Genomic DNA, 27,910 nt, shown 5'->3' with positions numbered 1-27,910 from the left:
ACATCATCCTTCTCCAAACAGCATGAGGTTAACTGTCATAGGAAAAACCACAGAAGCAGTGCAAATGCAGAAAACAGAGGAGCTATTCAGAAAGACAGTTTCTGAAAAATATACATTGAAATTGCTTTTATTTTTGCTGGAATTAAAAAAACATAAGAATATTGACATTGCATTTAAAACCCCCAGGAAGTTAAAGATTATACATTTTTGTATCTCTGAAACCCAATAAAAGTGTCTCCATCATGCCTTTTTTAGGAGATATCAGTGTATGAACATTTTGAACCAAGACTTTTAAACACATGTCAGGCTGTCCAAACTCTGCAGTGCTCTTCATTAAATACACAAAATGTGTCATTTTTGGGAAGGAACACTGTCCAAAAGTTAGACAATTCAACAAAGATTTTCTAGGAAAGACATCAAACCCCAGTTCTTAAGGGAAGAAAAACATGTATTTAAATGTAATCACAGACTTTAGTTTGGGATTTCTGTTTTAAGTTTTGAGAAGTGTTACTGTGTGTGCTGCTCTCTCTGCTCCACTCCATGGATTAATATTGGCAAGTACTACATTAGGAGTGTACTTATCCTAAAAGTGGACTGTTAAGCTGGTACAGTCATTCCTTTGCTTCTTCCCGGTACTGCAAATAAAGTACACTGACAGGGTAACACACAGTTGTATGCAAACACAAAGAGTCACTTAAATTACCTGAAGTTTGGAAAGAAAAGTTGTGAATTTATACAGCCATGATGCAGATTGTATGATTTGTCTTCAGCAGGGTTAAAGCAGTATATACACAGCTGGTTTAAAATGACACATTTCCTCTCAGTATGTCAGGTAAGAAAAGCTTTCTATCAAAGTCCTTTTCAAAGTCATCATCTTGAGAGTCTTGCAGATGCTAGGATGAAACAATTGAAATTGCTACTGCTTTGGCTCCAGACAAGCAGACAGAAGTTAACTGCTTAGGAGTAGAGTCCCTCATGAATCCTACTGGTTATGGGGATGAGAGCTCAAAAACATTGGTCTTGCCTGTCCCAGTAGCTTATTGACTGCAATGATAGTATTTGTGGAATTCTTTCATAAATATCATTACACATTTTTACTTAAAGCCATGTCCTAACAGTAATAAACATGATAATCCTGGGGGAATAATCACATTAAATGTATATATAAGAACAATATAAAAGAGTGACAAAGTTTTATTTCATTACAAAAGAGGTTTCTCTTTTCTTTTTCTGGGAATTCCTTTTTAAACTAAAACAGGCTTTCATTCTTATGTCACCAAATGAGGGGGGAAAAAAATCAAATCCTAAAATTCTGATGTGTAGAAAAAACCAGGAAAACTATTGTCATACTACAAAAGATTTCACTTTACAACAACCCCAAAGAGTTAGCTAATACCTGGATGATACAGAAAAACGGGGACATGAGAAGGATAAAATTCTCTACTCTGATCAATGCAAGACTCTCTGATCTTAGGGGACATTTGTCCAGGGAATGAATGGGTGTGAAACCAGCCAGAGAGATGCTATGGATCAGGAGAAAAATCCTGCCTTTATTTTGGTGTTTTAGATTTTTTCCAGTAGAAACTGATGTGTGAACCATTTCAACAATATGAAGCAGGTACATTCTAACAATTTCCAACACAAATCCCAACACTTTCATTTTACTTAACAGTATACTGTCTGTCAAAAAAAAAGTCAGTTTATTTCATATTCTTTATGATGAAAAGTGTATAAACTGCACTTTCAAATTAAATCATGTTCCACCAAAACTGGTCTGGCTTTAAGACTAACTTTAGTGGAGAGAATTAAGATGCTTCAGCAAGTATCAATTTTCTGTTAAAAAAATGTCCGCAAGATGAAATAAAAAATTTTCTTAATTTACAATAAGCAGTGTAAACAGCAAAAACAACAGAAGCCACAAAGTTTCACGCACCAGCTGCTAGCAGACAAGTAACTCCAAATGCTCATAAAACTTTGTATCTTCCTTTGTTGGTTGGTTGGTAGGAATTTTGCTGCAAATAAAGAAGAGGATAACCAGTTAAAAGTGAAGATGGATAAATGAATTGCAGTAAAACCCCACTAGGTTATTAGCTGGCTATGTTGTAAAGCTACAGCAAACCAGATCTCTCAACACATAGAAAATATCAAAATGAGGGGAATAATCCTCTCCCCTGCCTGATGGTGTTGAAATTAGGAAATTTATTGGGACCCAGCTCTTTGAGGGGTCTCCAACCAAAAAGCTCTGTCAATGTGTTATCTCCATCTGCTGGCTGATAGCAGCTGTGTTCTGGCTTATTAACCAGTGCCACAGATTTTCAGGCTGTTCAGTGGTTTTGAGATCTATAGGTGCCAGTCCCTGATATTAATAAAACCTTATGCCAGAGCATCAACATTTGCAGAAATCAATCTCCAAGCATGCATTAAGGCACTTTCCCTCTGCATTGTGGATATTGCACTCACCAATCTGATGAGCTCCTCTTTTATAAGTCGTGTGATTTCTGCCTTTGCTTTCTGTACAGCAAGTTCATTGGCACCTGAAGATAAAAATATGTATTATAATCTTAAACACTTTCTGTATATGAAGCCTACAGCATAAAAACTGCTGTCTACTTTCAGAAGCACAGTAAAATTTGCTCATATGCTCAGCTTGAATATCCTCAGCTATTTGGTGAAGAACACTCTATTGCACAGAATGCCAAAGCTAAACTGTGTTCTCTTTTAAGGAAGACAGCAGTCATAAATTATACTGTTCAGATATATGTAGGACTTGAGGTTTCTTGGGAAAAAATCAACCATCACAACATTTGCCAAGTTTTTATTGTAGTAGTTGATGCAATTTCTTATACCTTTAACAGCCCTAAACAGAATTCTATTTTCTTCCTTATTTCACGGTGGCACAGACCTCTTTGTGCTAATTGTTCTTCCTCTGTTCTTTTCCTCTCCTCCAAACTGATTTCATACATTAGCTGTTGTTCTGTTGCAGGTGAGGAGAAGCCTCTCTGTGATCCCCATGGATCATTTGGTAAGTGTATAGAGACAAACAAGTGTTTTTCAGTAATTGCAAAGTAACTGCAGTGAGTCTATAACTCAAGTGTCCGAACACTGACTACAGAAATTCCCTGTCTAATTACAAAACTAGACTCATAGCTTTAATAGAAACATTTATAAAAAGAATACATACTTTCTATAGCCAAATAAATCTTTCGTTCTCCTTCCTTGGGTTCTTTGCCTGGAGGGAAGTAAGTTCCCCGGATTGTAATGGCAGCTTCGGAATATTCACTGATTCTCTGCAGTGCTTCTTTGGAGGTAACTTTCCATCTGGCAGTCTGCAAGGTGAAGGATATGAGAGGATCAACAAGGAGAAAGGCACCACACAAAATGACAATCCATTAGTTCTGCCAGCATGGGCAGAAGCTCAAAGATAAATACAGGCAATTTGTACTTGATACTGTGAAATGTAAATCCTCAAAATAATAGATGACTTAGATCTGAGCAGCAATATTCTGAATGGCAGAAATACTCAGGTACTAAAAAAAGGGCAAAGAGTTGTATCAGTCATGGCAGTAAAGCCTTTGCAAAAAACACCAGACAGTGTCAGAGATTTGGGTATTAGAGAAATGAGTAGAGGATGAAGAGATTTTTATCTGATAACGAATACTTGTTTTTCTGATACTCTCTGGACTAAGTCCAAAGCATTGCATTTATATAACCTGAGAAGTAATCACAGTTAATGTAGCAATTTCAATTAGGTATGATCAGATTAGAGACATAGTATTTTACTGGTCTAAGTATGAAGAGAAGTTTTGTTAAATGATGGTCATTTATACTTGATAATAGCAAAATGGTTACTTGCCTGAGGGAAGTCATTGATCTCTAATTCTTCTTCATATCTCTTGAAGGATTCATTCTGTCCTCCATCCTGTTTCTCTTCCTCCTGCTTCTCTATGGGTACATAATTGAGCTTGGCATTGATTTTTTCAGCCAGTTGCTCTGCAATGGTCTTGGCAGACACAGTAGGAGCTTGAATTGTGCCTCCTCTCAGGATAGCATTTGTAGCCTGCTGCATCACATCCTGTAAAAGCACAGGTCCATACTAAGAACAAGGGAGCCAAAAAAAGTCCTATATAAACCAATAAGGGTTTCATTAAAGCTATCTATGTAATGTAATTGTCTACATAACAAATACATTCTCCAGACTTCTGCTCTTCCTTCCTTCCTTCCTCTCAAACACTCCCTTCACACCTGCAAAGAAAAGATCTTAGTGGTCTTTTGTATTTTCCGCTTAAAATATCTTTGGATATTCCAGAACAATTATGCTCAATCTAAACAAATTGTACATCACATGTACATCCCATGCTTCAGCAGAGATATTTTGCAACTCTGCCAAAGCTGACACAACTAATTGTGTCATGTTATCAGTAATAAATTAACTCTTTGCCAGGGCAGACAAAGCATTTATGGTTCTATAATAAGTCTTATAAACAAATCAGCTCACTTACAAATCCTATATAAGTGAGTTAGCCCAGGCTAAATGAGATAAACCATGCAGTATGTTACTAGCATGCAGAAACACTAAATCAAATGGCAACCACAGAACAAAGAACTGAACAGCCTTTATTAAAAAAGAGTAAAATTGGTCTGTAAAGAGCCTGACCTTAAAGTGGAAGGGAACCATGACTTGTGCCTCTGCTCCAAGATTCTTCTGGGCATTGATTCTCAAAGCCAATCTTTTAGCAATTTCCAATTTTTCTGCATTCCCAGCTGATGGTGTAGGAGCATTTGATGTTCCTGGTGCTGCCATGTCCTTTACTCTTTTCTTTGAATTGAACATGCTTTCAATTTGTTCATCAATCTAAAGAAAAGAACAATTATTTGATCACTGCATTTACCACTATATAATCTTGTCATCATAAAGAAACACTAAGGGGCATTTAGTTTACATGTTCTTAAAGAAATTAATCTTGTATAAATTGTAGAAGCCTGCCCAAAACTACAGCTCAACAAAAGATGATCTAATCAGGAAAAAGTCTGAACACAGTGTTTACCTGTAAGGTCACAAAAAGGATCCAGTATTAAGAAAGGAATTTAATAAGATTTAAAATAGAAAATGCTACCATGAATGTCTTTAAAACATTTGAAATAAAAATATGTTTGCAACTGAGGACCATTGTTCTATATCATTTATGCAAGATTAATATCCCAAATAATTTATATGACATTTACATAACTACACACATCAAGTGTAAAATACCAGTAAGTCAAAAAGAGACACTGAAAATCTTCCTAGATCTTGATCTTCATAGCTGTATCTCTATATTTGAAGAATACATGCAGTCAGTAACAAAGGTCACAGAGTAATAGAAATCCATGCACTCTGCAATGTATTATGCAATCTACTGGGTTAGAAAATCAAATGTATTGCAAAAATCCATAAGCAACTTAAATCCTATTCCCAAGTGCTTACATCAACAGCTGTATCTTCATCATCTGAATCTTGCAAGCCAAGAGCTGCCTTTTGTAGCTTCTTTCTTTCGTTAGCCAAAGCCTGTTCTGTTTCATCGAATTTAAAACCTTTGCCAGAGAATCCACTGCTTTTTTTAATCAACTTTCCCTCCTGAAAACAAAAATATTATCATACTTAGGAGTTTCAAGTCCTAGTTCTCATAGTCATAAAGTAACTCTAAGATTATACAAATAATTTTGAAATTATTTAAAAAGCAAATCCTAGCACATTCATAAAGTGCTTCAAATTTAAAAGCTGCATTTCACAATGAAATGTAATTAAAAAAACCTATGTTAATTCAACAGAGACAGTACCCTATTGGGGTTTTCTGTAAGTATACATTTTAAGTGCTTTTCAAATGCAGTAAAAAAAAACCCTCAATTTTTTTATATCAGAAAAACTCCAAAGTCATTCTTCTCAGCATGAGTGAGATCCTTTGATGGTGAGAACTCTAGAAATAATCATATTAATTCTGTGAAAGGGTTTCATTATCTTGTATGTGAATTTTGTTAAAAGCCAAAGTGCCTCTCATACCATAGGTATTTATTACATATCCAAGTGACAATATTTAAATTCTTAAGAACAGTTCTTTAATGACATTCAAGATCCCAATCCTGAGGTCACTGACACACTGAGCCAAGCACACACGTGTTCCCAGAGAGGTGACCCATGCATGTACACTGGATGCATGCCTGAACACGCATTAAACCTGGACCAAGCCCCCTACAGAAGAAATAATTACTTACAGCCTTCTGTTGCTCTTTGAAGTCAGCCCAGAGCTTCTCCAAATCAGGAGGAATTGGATTCCCAGACAATTCCAAAGCCTTAATGATATCACCAGCATAACGTGCCTGATCCTCAGTAATGAATGTATATGCATACCCCTGGTCAAAATTCATTTAAGAGACAATTAGGAAAAAGCTCTAAAGACATTATCTCTAAATTTATTGAAGTACCTTTGCACAGATGCTGATTTCTAGTCAATGAAAGTACCCATGACAGTCATGCAATAACTCCTTTTTAGTGGAAGTGTAGAATGAATAATGTGATTTCCCAGGAAGCTGATACAGAGGTAATCATCCAAAGATAGTAAACACTGAAATCTCTCCTTCCAACCAGTGTTGTCATGGTTCAAAGTTTGAAAAATTAAAATCTTTTCAATTTAGTAGGGCACATTTCCAACAGTGCAAAACACTCAAACTTTCAGCCACAAATGGGATTTAAAAGAACACTCAGACATCAGAAGAACACGTATCTTCCAAATTTCAGATTGCTGAAGTTCAGAACATACTAAAAACACTCTTCCCACCAACAATACAAACTAGTCCCTCTGTAGCTATCCCTTGGAATAACTTCATCAAACAGTAAAGAAGGGGAAAATTCCAGTGATAACCACACCTGCCAAGTGTGGTTATTGAGTACATGAGTGTACATACTTTATTGCCAGCTCGGCCAGTGCGGCCGGCTCGGTGCACGTAGTCCTCATAGTGGTTGGGACAGCTGTAATTGACCACCAGCATCAGCTGCTTCACATCCAAGCCCCTGGCTGCTACAGATGTGGCCACCAGAAGTTTGCAGGTTCCATTCTTGAAGTCATTAATGATGCTGTCTCTGTCATACTGATCAATACCTGCAAGACAAATCAGTTAATTATAAAGCTCTGCTTTAAGCCACGAGAATTTGTACACAGGTCAAAATACCCTCAAACTTCAAACAACCAAAACCACAAGCAAATAAAACTTCAACACTTTCACACTTTTGAAGGCAAAATACATTAGCCAAAATAACCTCTATTATTTAGAATAACCTCTAATTTTTCAACTACCATAAGATGTTTTCCCCACACCAAGAGCCTCAAAACGTTTTTTTTTAATATCATTTTCTCTTTTGTACTTCAGCTGAGACCTCATCTGGACACTTTGTCTGTTCTCTAAAGGCAACAGAAATCTCAGAAGAACAAGAATATTTTCCCTCTTCCATTGCTGCATTCCTGCTGAACAGTGATTTTGTAGTTACTGATTTTATATAACACACTCCAAAAAATACCATAAGTTTTAAGATACACAGGGATGGACAGCATTGTAAAGAGATTATTCTCCTCTTGCTACTTCCATTCTATTACTACTTGACAGAAGAAAAGTAGAGCAGCAAGTGCTGTTACTGTGGAATCTCAAATAAAAATATCATATGATACTCCCCCTGGCACTCACTACTCTGCAATAATGAGTAGTCAGCAATATTCCCTGGGAGGTGTTAACTCTAAGTAACAGTCCTCTGGCACAGATACAAGATTTGGCATCTGATGACATCTCAGAGAGAACAATGAAGAGTAATTACACAAAACTATCATATCTATTTCAAATTAAGAGACAATTATCCTCCCCAATTACAAAGCAAAACCTGCTTATGAAGAAGTAATAAAATTGGTACAAGAACTAAGTGATTTTTAACTACTGGATACCAAGATGCTAGTTGGGAGTTGTTAATATAAGTCCTTAAATTTGCAGATTACCTCCATGGAGAGACAAGCAAGGATAAGAGGCCCTCATTAAATCTTTCAACAACCCATCAGCGTGTTCTTGCTTATCTACAAATATGATAACAGATCCTTTCTCCTGATAATGTCCCAGTAGCTCCAGTAACTTCAGAAATTTGTTCTCCTCTTCTATGACAATCTGGATAAAGACATACAAAAGAGTATAATTTGTATCTCGAGTCATTAAACAAATCCAGAGTGTATAAAAGTAAAAATCATGAACAGGAGATGAGTTTTTCAGGCTGTTCCCACAGCCAGTGGTAAAACAGCTGTTCAGCTTAGTGCTACGAACCAACTTTAAAAAATCACACTGCATTTGTATATTAAGGTGTTGATTTATTCTAAGTTCACTTTTAATAAGGCCACTAAGCTTCTAAACATAAAAGCTCTGTGGGTATATTGGTTTATATTCAACATTGCTGGGAACAATCCTTTGCAAGCAACCGAGAAGATAAGTGAGGCAGATGTATCATACTCACCACGTGCTGCTCCACATCAGAACAGACAACACTTCTGCCTCCAACCTGCACCTCTATGGGTTTGCTGAGGATCCTGCGAGCCAGGGCCTCCATAGCTCTGGGGAAAGTAGCAGAGAACATGACAGTCTGACGGTCAGGCCTGACGTTGTCTACAATGCGCATGACCTGTGGTGAGAGAACGTTCCCTGTTAACGTCCAACTGCGGCAACTCCATTTCACACTCATACAAAGCTGTCATTTCTAAAGTCAGGTGGTATCTGCACCTCCCAGACCACAAAACATTCTTTACAGATTTCCTCTAGGCACCAAGCTGCTGGCATTGGAAGACGGCAAAACTTGCTGGATTCAGAAGGAAGTTGCATGGCAATATGGAATCTGGCAGCAGCTCAGCAAAAATCCTAGGAAATGCAGCAGAAATCCTACAGCTCAAGAGACAAATAAAAGGAATTTTCCTAGTTTTGGAGAACAGTACAGCCCATGACAACTGGAAGAGCCCTGGATGTCCAAAGCTCTCAGCAAGTCAGCAGCATTTCCAACATTTTGTTCTTATCTCTTGCCAAGAGATATCAAAGACTTTATAAACAGACTACTAATTCCAATAAACTACTAACACAACACCTGTATCAAGGAATTACACAGGGATACCACATGGCCACAAGTACTCAAAATGAGTGTGTAAAACACTCTGTGTATTAGAGAAAAATCTAAGCTATATAGGAATTTATTGAAAGCAAAACAGAGAATCACAGAATGGTTTGGGTTGGAAAAGATTCTCAAGATCTTCCATTTCCAAGCCCTTGCCATGGGCAGGGATACCTTCCAGTAGATGTGAGGATAATGTGATGTTATAATAATGTGATAATAGACAGGAGAAAAATAGAAATATTAGAGTCAGCTTAAACCGCTGTCCGTATGCAGCACATCCTTTTGAACACCCACTGGCAGTGCAGTAATAATGCAGCATTGCAAAACCCTTGATGTGAAAAACAGTCTCTTTTGGCACCACCCCCCATATCATTAATTACCTGAGGCTCAAACCCCATGTCAAACATTCTGTCAGCTTCATCAAGTACAACGTACGTGACTCTACGGAGGTTTGTCACCCGACCTGTGAAAGGAGAGGAAAAAACACATGGGAAACAAAATCAAATGGAAATCTAGTTTCCCTTAGGAATATTTTTTTAAATGTTATATAGTCTCACTATCTTCTAACAAAGACATTAATTAATTTTTTAAAAAATTCACTGAATGTGAATTTTAATGTTCACACTTTAATCACACATACATTCTGGGAAATGTGTAAGTATGCACAAGGCCCTTTTAGTTTGTCAAACTCTTCTCTTGCATACCATCATAGGGCCAGAAGAACCTGTAAAATTCAGAAAACTGCCCTCGCCAAAACACATCATAAAACTAAGACTGAGCTGAAGCAAGGAGCCACATCAGCCAGTATCTGACAGCGGCACCTAGAAAAGAACATATTAGAGATTACAGCGCATGTGTGGAAGGCAAAGCCCAGTGCTAACTGCTGCAGCCTCAGAAAATTCCTTTATACACAATCTGTAATGCTTCCTTGGAATTAAGAATAACTATATGAGGATAACCATACTAGTTCTAGATCACTGCTAATAATAGGCATAAAACAGAATAAGCAGTCTTTTAAAAATAACTATTATATAAAGATTAAAACCTACCCAGTAACACTACTGAATTTAAAAATCAAGAACCACCCCAAACTCTGGGACAGGTTGAAATAAAATAAGCAAGTTGTGTTTCTGTGAACATTTTGAAATTATCATGGACAGGATAACTAGCACCCTTCCCAAACAGTGAGGAGATTCCCCTTCATGAGAAGGATTTACTAGATTAAATCATACTCTCAAACAATATAAACACATTCAGTTCCACTCAGCTGTGGAGTAACCCTGCCAAATGCTCTCTGAATGGGAAAGATTTGTCACATTTTCTATAACTATCACTCAGACTTGTGCGTATCAAACTACAGAAGAATTTGGTCCTCTCAGCTTCAGCAAATCGTAGCTGAATCCTCAAATTATTTAAGACATTACGCGCTGCATTTTTTAAGATATGGAATTCAATACTAAGGAACAGAACAAGTATTCCTTATATCTATGTATCTATTTAACATCTTAACACTTTCATCCCCAAATAATAACTTTGTAAAATTACTTGGGAACAGCATTAATGTACCTACCTTTGACGATATAAGTCTTGGAAGCCCAGTTCTATATGTCTTGAAGGTACTTTTTTCACAGAAGTTAAATAATGTCAACAGTTTAGTAGAGGTTTTGATGTGGAATAATTTAATAATAAAACTTTATCTAATAAGCATGCAATGGTTATACTAGGACAAAACCTCTTAAAGCTGCAGTGGCTCAGTTTAATCAATCTGAATATCTGATATAAGGTCAGTTCTTTTACTTCTGAGCAGGTATTTAGGGAGGGCTTCTTTGTCTGTTTTTTAAAGCCAACAGATAAAGGCAGAGTCAGATGCTCTTGTAAAGCGGGGAACTGCTGAGCTACTCTAGCATGGATCAATGGGCAGACAAAATAAGCAACTGTTACATAACCTTTATCTCAATGACTCCAACTTAAAAAATTTGGACCAGCACATTTCAAGTTTAGCAATGATAAACATTCTCAAAAACTTTTCAAGAATGTAGTAATTCCTGTCCTCCCCAAAAATGTCAAATCAATATATGCTTAAACCTATTATTAGTGCTATATATTCTCAATAGCTATATAGTGCAGCCTGAAGAGATATAAGAAAATTCCATAAGACCATTTATCAAATACATGATCTTTTGAATCTGTTAGAATTACACAACAAATGTAAAAATAATCTGCAAAGGAAAAGGTTTTCTACTCACCATTGTTAGCTGCTAACATGTCAATCATACGTCCAGGTGTGCAAACAATAATTTCAGCACCTCTTTTGAGTTCAGCTATCTGATTTCAAAACACAGTGAACAATCTATTAGTTTTTGCTTTGTGATTTCTTTCAGATTTTTTAAAACATGTATCACCTTGCAAAAAAGAAAACTACCTACACTGTAATACATCTGTTCTACTAACATGAATTATGTAAAGATTTTAATCAGCAATTTCTTCAAGTCTTTGGAGAACTTTGCTTCCAAAAAGAGTAACCCCTGACAGTCAGAGTTACCACCACCTGGAGCAGTTTTAATGAGAATATGACTTCAATATGCTTAAGAGCCTGTAAGAAATGTCAGTGTTACATCAGGAACAAGTGATAGTAGACACATCATATTCTACCATAGATGGTCATTCCTGTTGTTTCCATAAATGGGTGGGGTGGAGGTGTGGAAAACCTTGAAATTAATTTTTAAGTTACTTCAAGATGCAATATTTGATAATGCAATAAAGCAAAGATATAATTTTCTGACTTTTGTTATCTTAAAAGGGAACTCTCAGAAGAATATAGTTTCCTAGTAACTTTCAAACTATTATATCCCATTAATAATTCAATTTTAATTTAATACTCAGTACATACATAAAGACAAACAGTCTGAAATTTTTAAGGATCGTATCTGAGACTTTCCAGGATCATTATTGTTTAAGGCTAAATTACATGCAAAGCTTTTTGCATTACTACCATTCCCACAGAGAAAATCCATAATGAAAATTGCAAATGTACCGGATTAATGGAAAAGAAAAAGCAACTAACTTTGCTACAAAAGAAACACTGAATAATGAAGCCCAAGCACTCTTTGACAAGCCAGGCATGTGTTCTGCATACCTGTTCACTGATCCCTGTTCCTCCATAAACACAGACAACTCGAAGCCCAAGAGTCTTTGAGAATTTCTTGCACTCCTTGGTAATCTGCAAAGCCAACTCACGTGTAGGTGTCATAATGACAGCTGAAAAGCAAAACATTTCTCTCATACATTGCAATATAAGAGATGTTGTATTTTCCACAATAGAAATCAATCTTTTGTAATGATGTTTACAGCAATTCACTTCCTATTTTTAAGAATGTAATTTCAAGGAAAACATAACTGAGACATTATGAGGAAGGAGTAGAAATCTGGTCCAAGTGTAAAAATCAAGGCAGGAAGGTCTCCCATATATGTGGACATGAGATGCTACTGAAACAACATGAGATGGCACAGTAATCACAAAACAACATTAAAGAGCATGGTGATCTTTAACTTAAAAAATACTTATCAATGGACATTAGTAAGCACTTCTCCCTATAACCACACAAAGAACTGAAATCCCATCTAAAGCATATATTTGATGTTATATTTATTTAAATAGTAACTTTGAAAATAAAATCTTTTTACCTATGGGACCTTCTCCTTCTTCTAATGCTCTCTGATCCATAATGTGTCTGAACATGGGCAACAGAAATGCAATCGTTTTTCCACTTCCTGTTTTAGCAATGCCGATCAAATCCCGTCCGTTCATAATTGCTGGGATAGCCTGGGTTTGAATCGGAGTGGGCTTTTCATAGCCATGTCTTCAAGAAGGAAAAAAAAAATTTAAGAACAAAATAGAATTTGATAGATGTGAATCATGAAGTTATGCTAATTTTTTTTTACATATTCATATTTACATATATATATATATATATATATCAGGCCCTTCAAAAAATACAGATCAAAATGAGCAGCAAAAGCATGATACAAATGGCAGAGAATAGATAACAACAATAATTCAACACAGAGTGATAAACACTCTGATGACTATAAATGTAACATTTACATGGACATGTGGCATTCATTATGCAGCAAAGTAAAAGGTCCTTCTCAAGGACACAGGACAGAACACAGCGAGCAAAATCAAGGATGATACAGTTCATAAAGTGCTTGCTTACTTTTTGAGGGCAGTGAGAATCTTCATGGAAATACCACATTGTACCCAGGTTTTTATTGGTTTGGGACAGCCTTTTCCCTTGACTGTAATTCCCTCCAGCTCCAGCCTGTACACATTGACCTCTGAAATAGAGTTTATCTTTTAACAGAGTCAAACTTGACACTTTTCTACTATTGTGATCAAAAAATTCTTGCTTTGTTCCTTAACATGAAATACTATTTTTATCACTACCAGAAAAAGACCTTTTTGCTTGTTACACATAAACACAGGAGTTGGGTTGAAGGATTCAGCTTAATTTTCCAATTAAAGCATCATACATAATTATAATAAGTTATCAACAATAGAGATGCAACCGATTTAACATTTTTTCTATAGCAAGTTGCTCCAGATGTTTTTTACATTGCAAAGCATTTGCTGTTCCTTAGCACAATGAAATACACCATTCTTTTCTTCAATAGTACCCAAGGTGTTCTGGTTGTATTTGTCTTTACCTTCTTGAGTCATTTTAGCTAGTTCTGGTACTTCAACGTAGAAGTTTTTCCTGAAAGGTTCATATTCTATCTTTCCATGATCCACTGGTTCTAGCAGCTTTCTCTGCTTGGTCTGATAGCCAGTCAGGGCAGTCTGAAGGTCAACTTCCTCCTCTTCTGAGGAATACTGCAGAGATCACAATTTTTGTGTGCATTAGGATTAATGAATTATGAAGGTGTTTGGCTTTTGTCATTTACAGCAACTGAGGACCTGCTCTTAACTTATGAGTCCCAATTGTTCTTTCCCCTAATGCTTTCATGTTTCTCCCAAACCTTAACTGTCACCATGTTCTGTGTCACTTTCACAGCTTTACCAATGCCAACTACCAGCCCTGTCATTCAGAAATAATCACTGCCACACCAAAGAAACAGTAAGAGGAAATGAAGAGAAAGCAGCCAGCCAGCAGACTGGCGTCACATTGCAGTCACAGCTCTGACAGATGTCCCCAGCTCAGCTTTCAAGGAGCACCACAAGCACTGGAACTGCACTCACAGAGCATGGCCTGAAGTGGCTGAGCTCCAGAGCCTGCAGGGTGTTGAGTCTGTGACACAGGCAAGGCTGACCCTCCACAGCCTCCTGAGCAGCAAAATACCCACACCCTTTACAGCTCTTCAGGCCAAAACCACACACAGCCACAGGAAGCAAGAACTGGCACTTTGCCTGTTCATAAGAGAAATACAAAACATTGTCATTACCTCCATTGCATCTTGGTCATTCTCCATGAGCTCCCCTTTCTTCTTTTCTGACTCAGCAGATGCCTTTTTGGTTGTCACCACAGTTACCACTTTGGTAACAGTTGGTCCAGTTTTCTATTAAAAAATGTTTAAAAAATGAATGCACTCTTGTATAAACAAAACCCACCCTGTAAAAAACCATACAGAACATTTGTACTTCTGGATTTATGCTGAGCAAATTATTTCCTACTTCCCTTAGTGAAATTTTATCAGAATAATGCTTGATAAACAGTTTCAGAAAAACACCAGGAAACTATAGTTAAAGCAAACATGCATTAAGTGCATATAATCTGTGCTTTTTTGCACTTTCCCCCATTTTCCCCAAGCCATTTTGCTATTAAAACACAATGTTATCTCTGTCTTTTAAAAGCAAGAAATATTTAACAAGTGATTTTACCTTTTCACTCCCACCTCCACCTTTCACACTTCTCATATTGAACTTCTTGACCTCTTCTTTTACTTCTTCCATATAAGCATCTAAAGGATCTAACTCCTCATCTTCAACCTCATTGCCTTCTTTTTCTCCTTCTGCAGTTTCCTCTTCATCATCTAACAAGAGTCAAAAAAATCGGATGAAAGACAGGGAAGACAGAAGGCCTTACATGTGTCAAATTACTGTCCACCCAAATAACTACAGCCCATTCTATTACTATATAATTTTTCCTCATACTAATCTCTCCAGTTGGTTTATCAAAAATCTATCTTAAACCATCCGACACCATGACCAGATTTAGGCTTTTTTATTTTACGGTTCACATTCTGAAGAGTAATTAGATGCTTTAAAGTTATTGTAATAAAAATATTACTAGGAATAGAAGTATTCTGTTATACATAAAGAGTTTAAGTACCATCATCATCTTCTAAACTCCATTTTTTTCCCCTGTTTCATCTCTTCAATTTCTTTTTTCAGCTCTCCTATATTTTCCATTGCCTTCTTGCGTTGTTCTTCCCTCCATTTCTCCACTCTTTCTTTTCGTTTTCTCATTTCTTCTTCTAGTTTATTCTGATCAAAATTCTATGACAAAAACCCACCAAAAAGTGAAAATTAATGGCCATTGACTTTATTTATGCTTCTTAAAACAAATGTAACCATTGAGTGAGCAAGCTGTAGAAGACTGGACATCCACAAACTTCCTGGTTTAAATTCTTTATCTTTTAAATTTACAAGTGTTAGAAGCCTCTACCTCAGTGGCCACAGCATTTGTGGTAGCATCTTTGTCTTTCTCTTCCTCTTTGTCATCTTTGTCCTTTTTCTTTTCTTTGGAAATGTCCACACCATCTGTCTTTTCTTTAGATCTTGATCTGAAAGGTAAGATCAAAGGTTTCTTACAACATTACAGCTTTTCTCAGGGGGAGGATACATATATGATGGACAGAAATAGAACTATAACCACCCTGTTATGTTTTCAAACACCTCACAAAACACACTGCTTCCCAGACAATCTTTCCATGTCATGGAATTGCTTCCTCTAACTACAAGTAATATAGACTCTAACCCAATCCAGCAATTCAAATGCTTTTCTCATTTCTTTGCAGACTTCATTTTCAAAGCTCTTACAATTGATACTCCAGTTGTTCTATACTTTATTTTACAGCTCCTTGAAGTCAACATTTAGAAAAGAGAACAAATTTCCTGTTTGTGGAATTTCTAGAGAAATGTAAAGTGATCTAGCAACTTGCCATGGAAGTGTAAGCATCCCCCTAAACACACTGTCCTGGCCGACAGACAAAAGCTCTTCTCCCTGGGAAAAGCTACTCATGTAATGCAAACATAACAGGCAGACTTGCACTGAATATAAAAATCATTTATAACAGGTTTTATTGTACTTACTTGCTTCCAATTTAAAAGAAAGCATCTAAACCTAATTTGTGCTAGCTTATGACAATAAATATAAAATTCCCTTTAGTTAATTAAATATCATGAAGTTTTTTTCTAGTTTGGACTATTCTGATACAAAACATACACTTATTCCCAAAGCTTTTGTGATTCCAGCTTGTCATGATTTCTAGAGTGCCATCACTACTTATGCTGTATACTGACTGTTGTTATCATTTACAGACTTCCCACTCATTTTACAGCAGAGCCTGACTATATGCTGTTTTCAGTTACATCTGAAAACCTTACCAAGATATATTTAAAAGATAATGACCTGCAGCAAGCTTTTACACATTTCTAAAGCTAAGAAGAGAAGAATACCTGTTTTCTGTTTTCCTGTTCTTGCTTGGACTGGAGGATCGAGAGCGTCTCCCTCTGCTCCTGCTCCGTGAGCGCCTCCTCTCTCGGCTCCGGGACCGTCTCCTCTCTCGGCTCCGTTCCCTTTCTCTACTCCTCGAACGTCTGACATGCAACAAAATTGTCTTTGCATAGGACATGCTCATAGCATAACTTTAGCCTTTTATTGAGGAACAGGTTGTAAAAGGAACCCACCAATCATCAAGACCACTCTCGGGGTCTCTAGCTGGTCAGAGTAATTTCGAGATAAGTTAGAAAGTCTCTTTTCTTAGCCCGACACTTGAAGGAGGAGTCAGGGCTCTTCATTTCTCAGTCTCAAGGTTGTTTATTGTATCTTATCTATAAAATTCTTTCTCCTGACCTGCTGAGGTCTGCTCAGCAAGATGGTCAGAGGCACTCTGCCTGCCCCCGGGGTGGTGTTATCTTTTTATACTAAAAGTTACATGTACAATATTTACAATTACTTTCTAATACCTATCATCTAGGTTAGTGAGCTTCTACTCTAAACCAACCTAAAAGTGCCAACATCACAGCAGAAGATGGAGGCCAAGAAGAAGAAGGAGAAAGGCTGGATGCACTCAGATTCTTCCATCTTGCCCCCTGAACGCCCATTCTAAAAACTTCAAAAAATCTATTTTTCACCTTGTGATAAATTCACTATCATTCTACTTAAACTTTCGTGGCTTGTAATTCTTCATATAAAGGTTGGTAATTGTTTTTTTCTAAGGGCTAAATCAAAGGCACAGGGGTCTTGGGCTCTTTGCCAAGGTCTCTGAGCCCCCTGGGCAGGGTCTCGAGCCCTCCAGGGCAGCCAGAGGAATTTCCTGGGTTCCCACAGACCACTAAGAATTTACAAACTCCAGCACCAGCAAGCATTTAATAAGCAGAAAGCCTTAAGCATAGTGAAACCCATCACAGCCATCAGCAAAGTAACTAACTGGAGTGGGAGAACACCAACATTCAGCAGACAGGCACTTCCAGCTACTCTGACTGGAGCTGATGTCGTACCTTTGACGCTTCCTGTCCCTGGAGCGAGACCTTCTCTTGTCCCTGCTGCGTGACCTGTCCCGCCTGCGGTCCCGCTCGCGGCTCCTGGAGCGCCTGTCCTCGCGTTTCCTCTTGTCCGACGGGGAGCGGCTCCTGGAGCGGCTCCCGGAGCGGCCCCGGGACGCAGAGCGCTTCCGGTAATGCCTGCGTGGCACAGAGGGTGAGCATCGCTACCATGAACAGCAAAAAAATTACCTGAATTTCTTGGACTTTTTACATGTCTAAACTTTTGCAATCCTCTTGCCAAACTGATTAATATACATAGTATATGCAGAATATCCATAATATGCATATACACTCCTAGTGACGCTGAAATTAGAAGGATTATTTGGTCACCATTTTCTTTTGGTTTTAGAGTACTATTATAAGCACACCATGAGAACACCAAAACATCAAGAACAATTTCCTTTCCAGAAATCCACGGATTTCCATTTTATATATAGGAAAAGCTGAAGGCTCTTTGAAGCTATCCCAAAATCTGTCAAGCAAACAAAACTGCTCTTTGTTGCTTTTTATACAATAAATGTTTACCCATGTAATAAGGTAGGTGAACTATAGTTGTGCTCAATGGGAAAGCTGTCAGACTGGAATTAAAGAAAGATAAACCCCTGAGGAAGTGACACAGCTGTGGTCAATGCCTTTACCATGCTGACATCAACAGAAATTCTTTCATTTCAAACATCGCAACAGAAGCTGTCAGAAGTCAGCAAGGCCTGAGGGGTGTGATGGAGATGGGGGTCTCCTTTCTCCTCTCATTAATGCTCTTATCCCATCCACACTTCTGTGGGGCAGAGCAGGGCCAGGAATTTCCTAGGAAACTCTTCAACTGAGTGTAGAAGTCACAGAGGGACCTTGACTGTGACCATTTCCTCTTCTTCCAATCCCAGATTTTTGGACACCAGGCCAGAATAATTCCTTTGTTCACTCTCCTGTGGCTCAGGACCCACAGACCCTTTCTCCTGACAAGCCCAGTAGTCATGCTTGAGAAGAAGGAAGAAGCAGAGAAGGCAAGACTCTCAGCCCCCCACTCCTTGTTTCACTTCCATGGTAGTATTAAAATAGTTCAGCTCTAAAAATAGCAATATATTTATATCTAGTCTATGTTATGTTGTATATTTAGGCAGCACACGCACTTGGGAGTTAGTACAGTAGCACACACCCACATCCTGCCTATCAGCAGGACAACTAACTGCAAAGAACATTAAGAACATTTGTCAGCATTGAGATTTTTAATTTCTTTTCCATCTCCATCACAAAATGCCATGGGATCTGCTCTATACTTCCTCTCTTTCTAACCTTTTCATTCTAGAGAACTACTTTTGTTTTTAAATATCTTTCCTCTACAGTGTGCAATAAAGCCAAAAAGATGATTTCAGATTGCAGAAGCCCCAGTGTGAGGAACATTTCCTCACACCAACCCCAAGCACATGCAGCCCCCACCCATCTCCACCCACCATTCACTCTCACCCTCTTAACCATTTCTTCACTTTTTAAACTTTAAACCCACTTTTAACATTATTTTTAGCCCAAACAGACGAACCCTGTCATTTTCAGCAGAGAAGCTACACTGTGACATGCAACTGAGTCCTGCTGGCTGGAGTGCCAGAGCTTGGCTTTCAATTCAGGAGGCTCTAAGGGTGCCCTGTACCACCCACTGCTGCCCCAGCTCATCGGGAACTAATTTAGATAGATCTGTGGGAGTGCCCAGCTCTGCACTAGGTCACTAATTTGAGCTTAAGGTGGTTGTTAAAATTTCAAGTAACCTGTCTCCCTCGGCGGAGATGGACCTGGGAGCTGGTACAGTGTAGTACAAGTGTATGTGGGGACTGAAGTGCTAGCTTTAGTATAAAAACCTGATTAAACTACGAGACAGAGGCATATGGCCGACAGCAGTAGCAAATTTAAACCGTGGAAGTGGTTTAAAGCCTGACAGGTGTGAACAGCTCCGTATCATCTGGAGCACAGCTTTGGCCCGAGACACACGCAGCACAAGGGCACATTACTGCCGAGCTGGTTACAACCCCAATCGGGTCTTTACATCAGCTGGGAGAGGGCAAAATATCCATAGTTCATAAACACAAAAGGCACAAGCATGAACATCTAAACCAAGCTAACCCCCCTACGTGGCTAATTACGACATTTTGGAACATGCCCGAGAAGGCCGGAGGTGCTCCGGGAGCCCGGGGTCGGTGCCGGTGAGCCCCGGCAACTCGGGCCCACCCAGTGTTGGGACCCTCGGCCCCGGCCGGAGCCCCGAGTGCCCGGCCCTGCCCTCAGGGCCGGCTCCAGGCCCGGGCCCTGCCGCGGCGGCCTCAGCGCGCCCGACAGAGCCGGCCGAGATAGCCCGCGCCACCCTTTGTCCCGCTCACCGCGCCACCAGCCCCGAGCGCGCCGCGATCCCCGAGCGGGCGAGGCAGTGGCGCCGCTCCCTCACCTGGACTCGCGGCCCATGGCGGCGGCGCTCCCGCTACACGGCGGCGGCCATTCCGCGCCCGAACGGCGAGAGCCCGGCGGGGAGCGCCGCCCCTTCCGGGCCGCGCCCCGCTCCAGCGCCCCCCGGCGGGCGGAGGGCGCAGCGCCGCCCGGGCACACGAACGGGGGCGGGAACCGAGCCCGGCCCGGCCGCACACAGCGCCGAGGAAGCGGGTAACAAACAGGCTTTTAATAGAAAAAAAACATCGGCAATAAACATGAAACAGAACTATGTACAACAACAGAGGTAAGTTAAAAAAGAATATAAGAGATTGGTTTCTTGGTCAAAGGTCGTTTCTTGATCGGCATTTCTTCATCGAGATTTCTTAATCAAGCACAAGCCACTCCTGGTGCTCTGCCCATGCAAGGCTATTTACCTGATTAATGGTAAGCATTAAAAATTCATCGCTTTTTGCAGGTACTGGTATAGGGATTTTTTTCAATTTATTTGTATTACATTTGGGCATATAAATAGAGAATCAGAACAAGTAATTTTTGAGCAAACTCATTATTTACATATCTCAGCCTTATCTTAAATTACTGTAATTTCAATTTTCTGAAATGACTATCTAATATAAATAAATTTAAAGCTGCTGAATCAATATCTGTGCTAATAGACCTAAGTCAGAATTTTCTGCAACCCAGCCCTGTACATCTGTAATGTAATACTCACCATAACAGAACCAGTTAAAAAACCCCCATGAAAATGGCCAAATCAAAACATAAGATTCTTGTATTGAGGCCACAAACATGTATCTCATTTAAAAGTCAGAAATGCATCACTAAAATTACAGGAGGAAGCATTAACAGAGAATAATCAGCTGAAAGCTGGGCCATTTAGAGAGGTACAATTAAACACATCTGCTCCCTAAAAAAACCTCTGCAGGAAAATACCAAGTTAAATATGTGGTTTACTATGCTAAAAATAGGCATCAGCCTATACTACCTGAAAGTCCAGATTTTAAACAGAAAACTACAAGCTGAAAACACTACCAAATTTAGCTTCAACAGAGATTTTCAGAGATTTATCAGTGTTTGACTATTTGGAATGACACTTCCTCTCACTGTGCAAAATTCCTAAGACAAAACAAAGGGGTTTTTTTTGAAAACAAAACTGTTTCCCTTCTAAGTTTTATAAACACTAGAGCAAACATTTGATACTGCAGGTTGGGTGCCAATGTGTAAAATTCTCATGAGATAACAATATAAAAAAAAGTATCAAAAAGCACAGGGAGGAGCTGCACTAGGATTAGGTTGCTGGAAACTCATAAACAGATGTGATTAGTTCTCTTTCTTCTTAGTTTTTGATTAATGACCTTTATAAGCACCAGGACCTTCTTGCTGTTGGTTTTGCCTAGCTCTTTTCCACAACAATCATCAAATTAAATTAATCACAATCACAACAAGTAATGTATGGCAAGGCAAGGATAAGGACAACAAAGTGGCAAGTTTCACCAACATTCTCCAGAAGCAGCTACTCGGTTCAACATTCTGAACTTGAACATTTGAAGAGAATACAGGGATTTCTTTTCTTTAGAGCTTTCTTTAAAAAATGGGAACACCACAAAATGAGCAGGTCTTGTTAGCTACAGTCATACAGGATATACACATATATATGGTTCTGCTGAAGGGAATTCTCTTCCTGTTCTCACTGAAAAGAACAAAGGCAGCTTTGTCAATGTTTATGAAGGAGGCTGGGAAGGGCATCATCTAACTAAAACAAATAAATCATCCACTGTCACTTGCATCCTAACCTTCACATTTGTAATATGCAGACACAGTATTTAAATAAACTGAACCAACACAACTGGCAGTCAGGGACCCTGCTCTCCCTTTCCCAAAATTACTGGATTTAAGGCCCCTTTCAAGCATTCCAAAGGTAAGAATTTTCATGAAGGTTTAGACCTGCCTGCACAGTCAAATGTTAAAAGGAACACAGTCCAGAAAGCTTTAGTGTAGCTACTGTGTGGAATTCTACAGCCATCATGGTGCTTCAGAGCCAAAAACCAAAGTAAGTTCATGGCAAAAGATAAAAGTAAAGAAATAGACACAAAGGTCTGTGAAAACATCTCCCATTTTGCTGTAGGTGTCCATGGAGCGACTGATCACTTCTGCAGGGATTCCAGAGAGGAGAAGAGCAGCAGTCAGTACTGTCGTTTTCACCTTCTTCTCACACTGGAAAGGAAAGAAAAACCAGTATCACGTTAGTTCTCCTAATCCAATTCTGCTTTATGTGTCATCAATGTTGTGCCAATTTCAGACGTTCCAAATCCCTTGGTAGGAGCAGCAGGTTTGGATGGATTCTGTCCAGACACACTCCAGGAGTCACAGCCCTTATCCCAGACACAGATTCCTGCTGTGATGGATCTACCAGTGATAAAATTCATCCTGGCTATTCTGCCTCATTCACACTACTTCTCCCAGCAGGCTGAGATATGAGGCTGGGCAGCTGCTCCTGCATGAGTGGGAACATTCCCAGAGAAGGGAAATCTAGGTGTAAGAAGCCAAGCCTGGCTTCTCCACTGTCAGAACTGGATTAATCTCATCATCACACTATTTAGCAAAAAACCAGAATCCCAGAATTAGAATGGTTTGAGTTGGATGGGACCATAATGCTCATTTCCTTCCAATCCCCTGCTATGGGCAGAGACACCTTCCACTAGACCAGGTTGCTCAAAACCCCATAAATACTTTAAAGTGTTCTAACAAAAAATTATTTAGAGTTGAAAACCAACTGTTTCTGGTTTAGAACAACTTAATTTGGCAGTTTTAGCCTCTGAACTCAGAAATGCTCCAAAACCTTTTGAAAGCTGTTCCATCCTTAAGATGAGGAATCCCAAGGATGCAAGTCTGACAGGCAGGAAAAGTGACAGTGGCTGAAAATTCTAATAATTTGATGATACTTGGTGGATATTTTAATTTAATGCAGTCTAAATTTGTCTTTCAAGAATATTTCTGTGTTTCATGGGAGAAAAATGTAGGTTAACAAAGGGATTGACCTCAACCACCCACATCTAACTGCAGTAAAAGCAAGCTGTGGAAAGGAGCCACCTCTTGAATTCTGAAACTGAAGAGTGGATTTTAAGTACACCAAAAACAAGATCAAGATGATGTAGCAGATGAGCTGGTGCAAATCTAAGGCTAAACTTACTGTTTTGTGTTGTGACACATCAGTTTAGAATGACTATTATGATATACTTAACTACAAAACAACTGCTGATTTATTCTGATTTTCTACAAGTAATCTATTATTCCTTTTAGAATGCAAATTTTCCCTTTTAACTGTGGATTGAACATCATTCAATCCCACTCTGCCCCACAGACCTGAAAAAATCATCAACCTAACAAATGCTTCAGGAACAATTACCAGTTGTAAATATATAAAGCAAGTAGTATAGCAAATCTTGCTAATAAGCAGCAAGTTTCACACACAGACAAATGTCTCATTTCAAGCTGCCATTCAAACCAATACCAGCAGTGGAATGCAGAGCCATTAAAACTCAACATTCTGCCTCATTTTTTTAGCAAACACTCTCCCAGATTTCATCCAGATATTATATGCAGAACAGCTGCTTAGCAAAGCAAATAATAACCAGGGAAAAACATGGTCTAGAAGAAAAGCAAGTTTCCTGAAGACATGAAAGAACTTCCTGGACAAACACTTTTAATTAGGCTACAGCTACACAAGCTGCTAGTCCATGTTTTCACTGCAACTTTAAGAAAAGATCCTGGACTAAATCTGGAAAGATTAAAAACTAGTATAAACTATCAGCACTGGTCATTCAACTCTACAGTTTAAAACAAGGGAAAAATGCTTCACATGCATTGGTCCTAAAACAATACAATCTAAACACAAGTTTAAATTGAAAACACTTCAAATTAATCTAATTCTGGGAAAAAAATTACCTTTGGAAAGTACTTGGACAGCCCCATGTAAGCAAGTTGTAGAGTAAGAAATGGTGCGAATATCGACTGAAGGAACAGAAAAGAATATATAAAAATTAACTTGGTCAGAATAGCTAAGAAACACAAAGATTTAATGCTTCCAAAGCATAAAAGAAAAGTAGTAGGTAAAAATTAATTTGTGGAACAAAGTTGTTCTCAAACACTACAAGTCTAAGTAGACAAGTTACATGCCAAAAATAAGGTTCTGCCATCTATTCTTTGAGACTTAAAAACTGAAAGGGCAGAAGAGAACAGCAGGATGTAAAACTGAGCCCAGTGTGTAAAACTGAGCCCAGGGATGCAGGAGCTGGATGGCTGTACCTGCATCACACCTCTGTGCTGTTGTTCTGGCAGGCACTGGGAATACCAAGGAACTACTTTTCCCAGGCTGATAAATGAGTAGGATCTACTTACCTTGGTACAACTATTATTCTTAGCAACACAGAATTATTTGGGTTGAAAGTGACCTGAAAACACATCTCATTCCAAACCCATGGACAGGGACACTTTCCACGAGACCAGGTTGCTTCAAGCTCCATCCAGCCTGGCCTTGGACACTTCCACAGATGAGAACTCCATTCTTACTCTGATTCTTTTGTAGACCCTGAACTAGAGGAGCAGCTGACTCATATGCTCACCAAGATGGGAATAAACTTGCAGGGGATTTAAGCTGCAAAAGCTATTCCAGTGCATCTGCTCCCGAACCACAACAGACCAAATGTGATGCTCTCAGTGGTTACACAGTGACTGTGTTGGTAGCAGATTATTCTCATAGAATTCAGTGATTTTTTTAGGTTTTATACAACTTTTGTGTTGTATATTGAAATTCCCACCTTGGTCATTACCAATCAGGCCCAGATATTTCCCAAGAATGTGCAGCAAGCAGCACACCCCAGCAGGACTGTGTCCCTGAACTCACCAGGTACTTGCACACAAAAGCCCTGACCGCGACGGCGAGCAGGGCACACCCCACCAATCTGAAAATGCGGAAGGAGTCAAACTCCTCCGCCGCGCTCCCGTTCTCCTGGCTCGGCTTCTCGCTCATCAGCTGGTTCCTCAGCTTCAGAGCCTCATCAAACCTGGACAGGTACTGCTCCAAGCCGTGTCTGGGTGGCCGTGCTGCAGCCTCGGAGGGCAGCTCTGCCCTGTGACGCTGCCGGAGCTCGCCCGTCCCCTCGGTGACCAGCTCTGGGGCTTTAGCGAACAAGTCCTTGTCCCCTCTGAGCTCTGCCATGCTGCCTGCGTGGTCGGTCGAGCCTGTCACATTGCACATGGAATCGCCAAGCACAACCCGCTTGGAAACTGAAGGAATGGGAAGGGAGTTTGATTTATCTTGCTCATGCTGAAGCTTTAATTCTGTGTGACTTTCGTCATCTAGGGAAGAAAAATAAAAACAGAGTTATGTACGCCATGTACATGGAACAACACTTCATCTATACTGGGTCAGGATCCTGGGTCTCTGCTTCCCAAGGGAAAAGACAGATTTATGATTAAAGGGGACATTCTTCATGGAGCAGACACAAGACATAAAGCTGTGCAATGCAGGTCAGAAGTTGAAGCAATGGAGATATTAAAAACACTGAATTTCCTTTAGCAACAGCACTGCACACACAAACAGAAAGATCCAAATATATGGACTGACATTAAAAAAAAGACAAATATTTGCAGAAAGTGTATCAACCAGAAGAGCACGAATACCTGACAAATCAGCAAACAGAAGCACTTTAAGCACTTTAGCTGCCTGTCTAGTGTCAGAGGCAGAGCAGTGTTAACCTGCTCTATATCAAGCCTGAAGACCCATCTTCCAGAGACGAGGTGATGGCAGAGAACAAAAGGCAAATCAAGAACGGTCTGGACCTAGCACAGAGCAAGAGCTGACACTTCAGGAGTACTTTTCAGTATCAGACTGATCCACAGCTCATGGGCATCTTTGTAAACCGAAATCTGAGAACTCCTTCCTGAGAAGACAGCCCATTTGAAGAATGCACAGAGATATAACTGAGCTACCTAAGATATGGTTCTGCAAGAAAATAATGGTTCTGCATAACAACCACAAGCATCCATGTCACTATCCAAATGTGAGATAACTTTGCTATAAAAAGCCAGCTATGAAAGCCAGCAGCTACTAACTAAAAACATGGGGGAGGCTCATCGTTTCTTCAACTAAAAATACTACTTGCAGTGAAACGACAGCTTGTATGCTCGCTATCTAGGGCCCGAGTGCCGACCTTTCTGAGGGCACAGGGATTTTATGGGCGGGTCCCTGGCGGAGCAGGGCAGGTCGTGATGCTTGAGGCATCCCTATGAGGGACCGGGGAACCAGCCGGCCCTGTCCCTGCGGGCAACCAGGGGACCGCGGGCAGCGGTCACGGCCGGAGAGGCCGAGGCGTCACCGCAGCCCCAGAGCCCTCACACAGCCCCGCCGCACCCGCCACGGGGCTCACCCTTGCCCGCCGCGGGCCGGTGGAAGCCCATGATGCGGTTGATCCGCTCCTCCGAGTTCATGAGCAGCTTCCTGCGGCGCAGCTCTGCGCGGCGCTGGGACGCCGAGAGCCCCGCGGGGGGCCCCGGCGGTGTGGGCTCCCCTCCCGCGCTGCCGTCCGCCATCCCCGGCACCGCAGGCCCGGCACCACGGGCCCGCCCCGCACAACGCGCAGGCGCCGGCACCGCCCGCCTCCAGCCGCTGAAGCGGGCGCCGCCATTTTACGTAGGGGCAGGAGAAGGGCCGGGCGCGCTGGCAGAGCCCCCCCCACGCCCCTCTCTGACGGCGCGGCGCCCGCACTAAAGATGGCCGCCCCGGCCTCAGAAGTGACGTCACAGTGCGAGGCCGGGCAGGGGCGATGGCGGCGCTCGGGGGACCGGGGTGGCGGGGTCACCCCGAGGCAGGGCGGGGCTGGCCTGCTGCACACTCGGGACAGCCTCGGCCCCTGGCACTGCGGGACTGACGGGCACACCGAGGAAACACCAACAACACTGCTCCGGGACGCCAGAGCCACTGGCATTATCGAACACGGAGCTGGCTTCTTTCCACTAAGATCGTTTGGCACAATGTTCATCTTTACGTGCACCAAAAGTCCGGTACACCCCTCCTGGTGTGCCAGGTGGTGAAACTGCCGCGTTACTCTTCCCTCGCCTGACCAGCCCCAGGACACAGAGGGCTCCCCTCAGCACCAGTGCCCTGCACGGCCCTGGCACCGCTGCAGTCCCTGCCCGGGGGCGCTGCCGGGAACGGGACTGACCTGCAGAGCCCCCACTCTCAAAGCCCCGTGCCAGGACAGTGCCCGCTGATCCCCCAGCCACTACAGCAATGGGGGAGTTCAGCAGCAGCAGGGCAGTGTTAGGTGCACTGGGAAAAAAACCAGAGCTGACAAATCCAATTAATATTTCTACAATATTAAATGAGAGAATTCTGTATTTAAAACAAGTTAAATACAGAAGTCAGAGTACCAAGCTCATGCATTAACTCATCTATGATGGGCCAGAGGCAGCAGTGACAACATCTCAAAAAAAATTGCAAGCATTAAGATGGAATGGCTTTTACAAAAAAGCTGCTGAAATAATGGGATGTT

The 27,910-nt window shown here is 40.5% G+C and overlaps 2 protein-coding genes across 2 annotated transcripts; both read right to left on the bottom strand.

The window, feature by feature from the left end:
• Positions 1 to 111: 111 nt before the first annotated feature.
• On the bottom strand, positions 112 to 20,441 carry DDX46 (DEAD-box helicase 46). The gene is given in 24 exon segments (XM_036391541.2): positions 112 to 2,012; positions 2,461 to 2,534; positions 3,182 to 3,326; positions 3,854 to 4,072; positions 4,655 to 4,852; positions 5,465 to 5,614; positions 6,250 to 6,387; positions 6,940 to 7,133; positions 8,016 to 8,178; positions 8,519 to 8,683; positions 9,544 to 9,626; positions 11,410 to 11,488; positions 12,300 to 12,421; positions 12,848 to 13,023; positions 13,381 to 13,501; positions 13,871 to 14,036; positions 14,606 to 14,719; positions 15,042 to 15,193; positions 15,493 to 15,523; positions 15,525 to 15,659; positions 15,829 to 15,946; positions 16,842 to 16,982; positions 17,886 to 18,068; positions 20,359 to 20,441. Coding segments are annotated over 24 exon segments (3,132 nt in total). The 5' UTR covers positions 20,376 to 20,441; the 3' UTR covers positions 112 to 1,964.
• Positions 20,442 to 20,566: 125 nt separating this feature from the next.
• CAMLG (calcium modulating ligand) lies at positions 20,567 to 26,949 on the bottom strand. The gene is made up of 4 exons (XM_036391808.2): positions 26,786 to 26,949; positions 25,261 to 25,715; positions 24,303 to 24,368; positions 20,567 to 22,571 (listed from the first exon to the last, which is right to left on the bottom strand). The coding sequence occupies exons 1-4, from the start codon at positions 26,946 to 26,948 to the stop codon at positions 22,380 to 22,382; spliced, it is 876 nt and encodes a 291-aa protein (XP_036247701.1). The 5' UTR covers position 26,949; the 3' UTR covers positions 20,567 to 22,379.
• Positions 26,950 to 27,910: the final 961 nt, after the last annotated feature.

The sequence above is a fragment of the Molothrus ater genome, chromosome 15 (assembly GCF_012460135.2).
Source record: "Molothrus ater isolate BHLD 08-10-18 breed brown headed cowbird chromosome 15, BPBGC_Mater_1.1, whole genome shotgun sequence".
In the NCBI taxonomy this organism is placed as follows: Eukaryota; Metazoa; Chordata; class Aves; order Passeriformes; family Icteridae; genus Molothrus; species Molothrus ater.
Note: the sequence above shows the minus strand (reverse complement) of the source record. Positions and strands in the feature narration are given on the sequence as shown.

Coding starts and splice junctions, on each gene's coding strand:
- CAMLG (XM_036391808.2), bottom strand. CDS start 26,948: ATGGCGGACGGCAGCGCGGGAGGGGAGCCCACACCGCCGGGGCCCCCC. Junction 25,716..26,785: donor CCGGCCCGCGGCGGGCAAGG/GTGAGCCCCGTG, acceptor TTTCTTCCCTAG/ATGACGAAAGTCACACAGAA. Junction 22,572..24,302: donor TGTCCAAGTACTTTCCAAAG/GTAATTTTTTTC, acceptor TTTCCTTTCCAG/TGTGAGAAGAAGGTGAAAAC.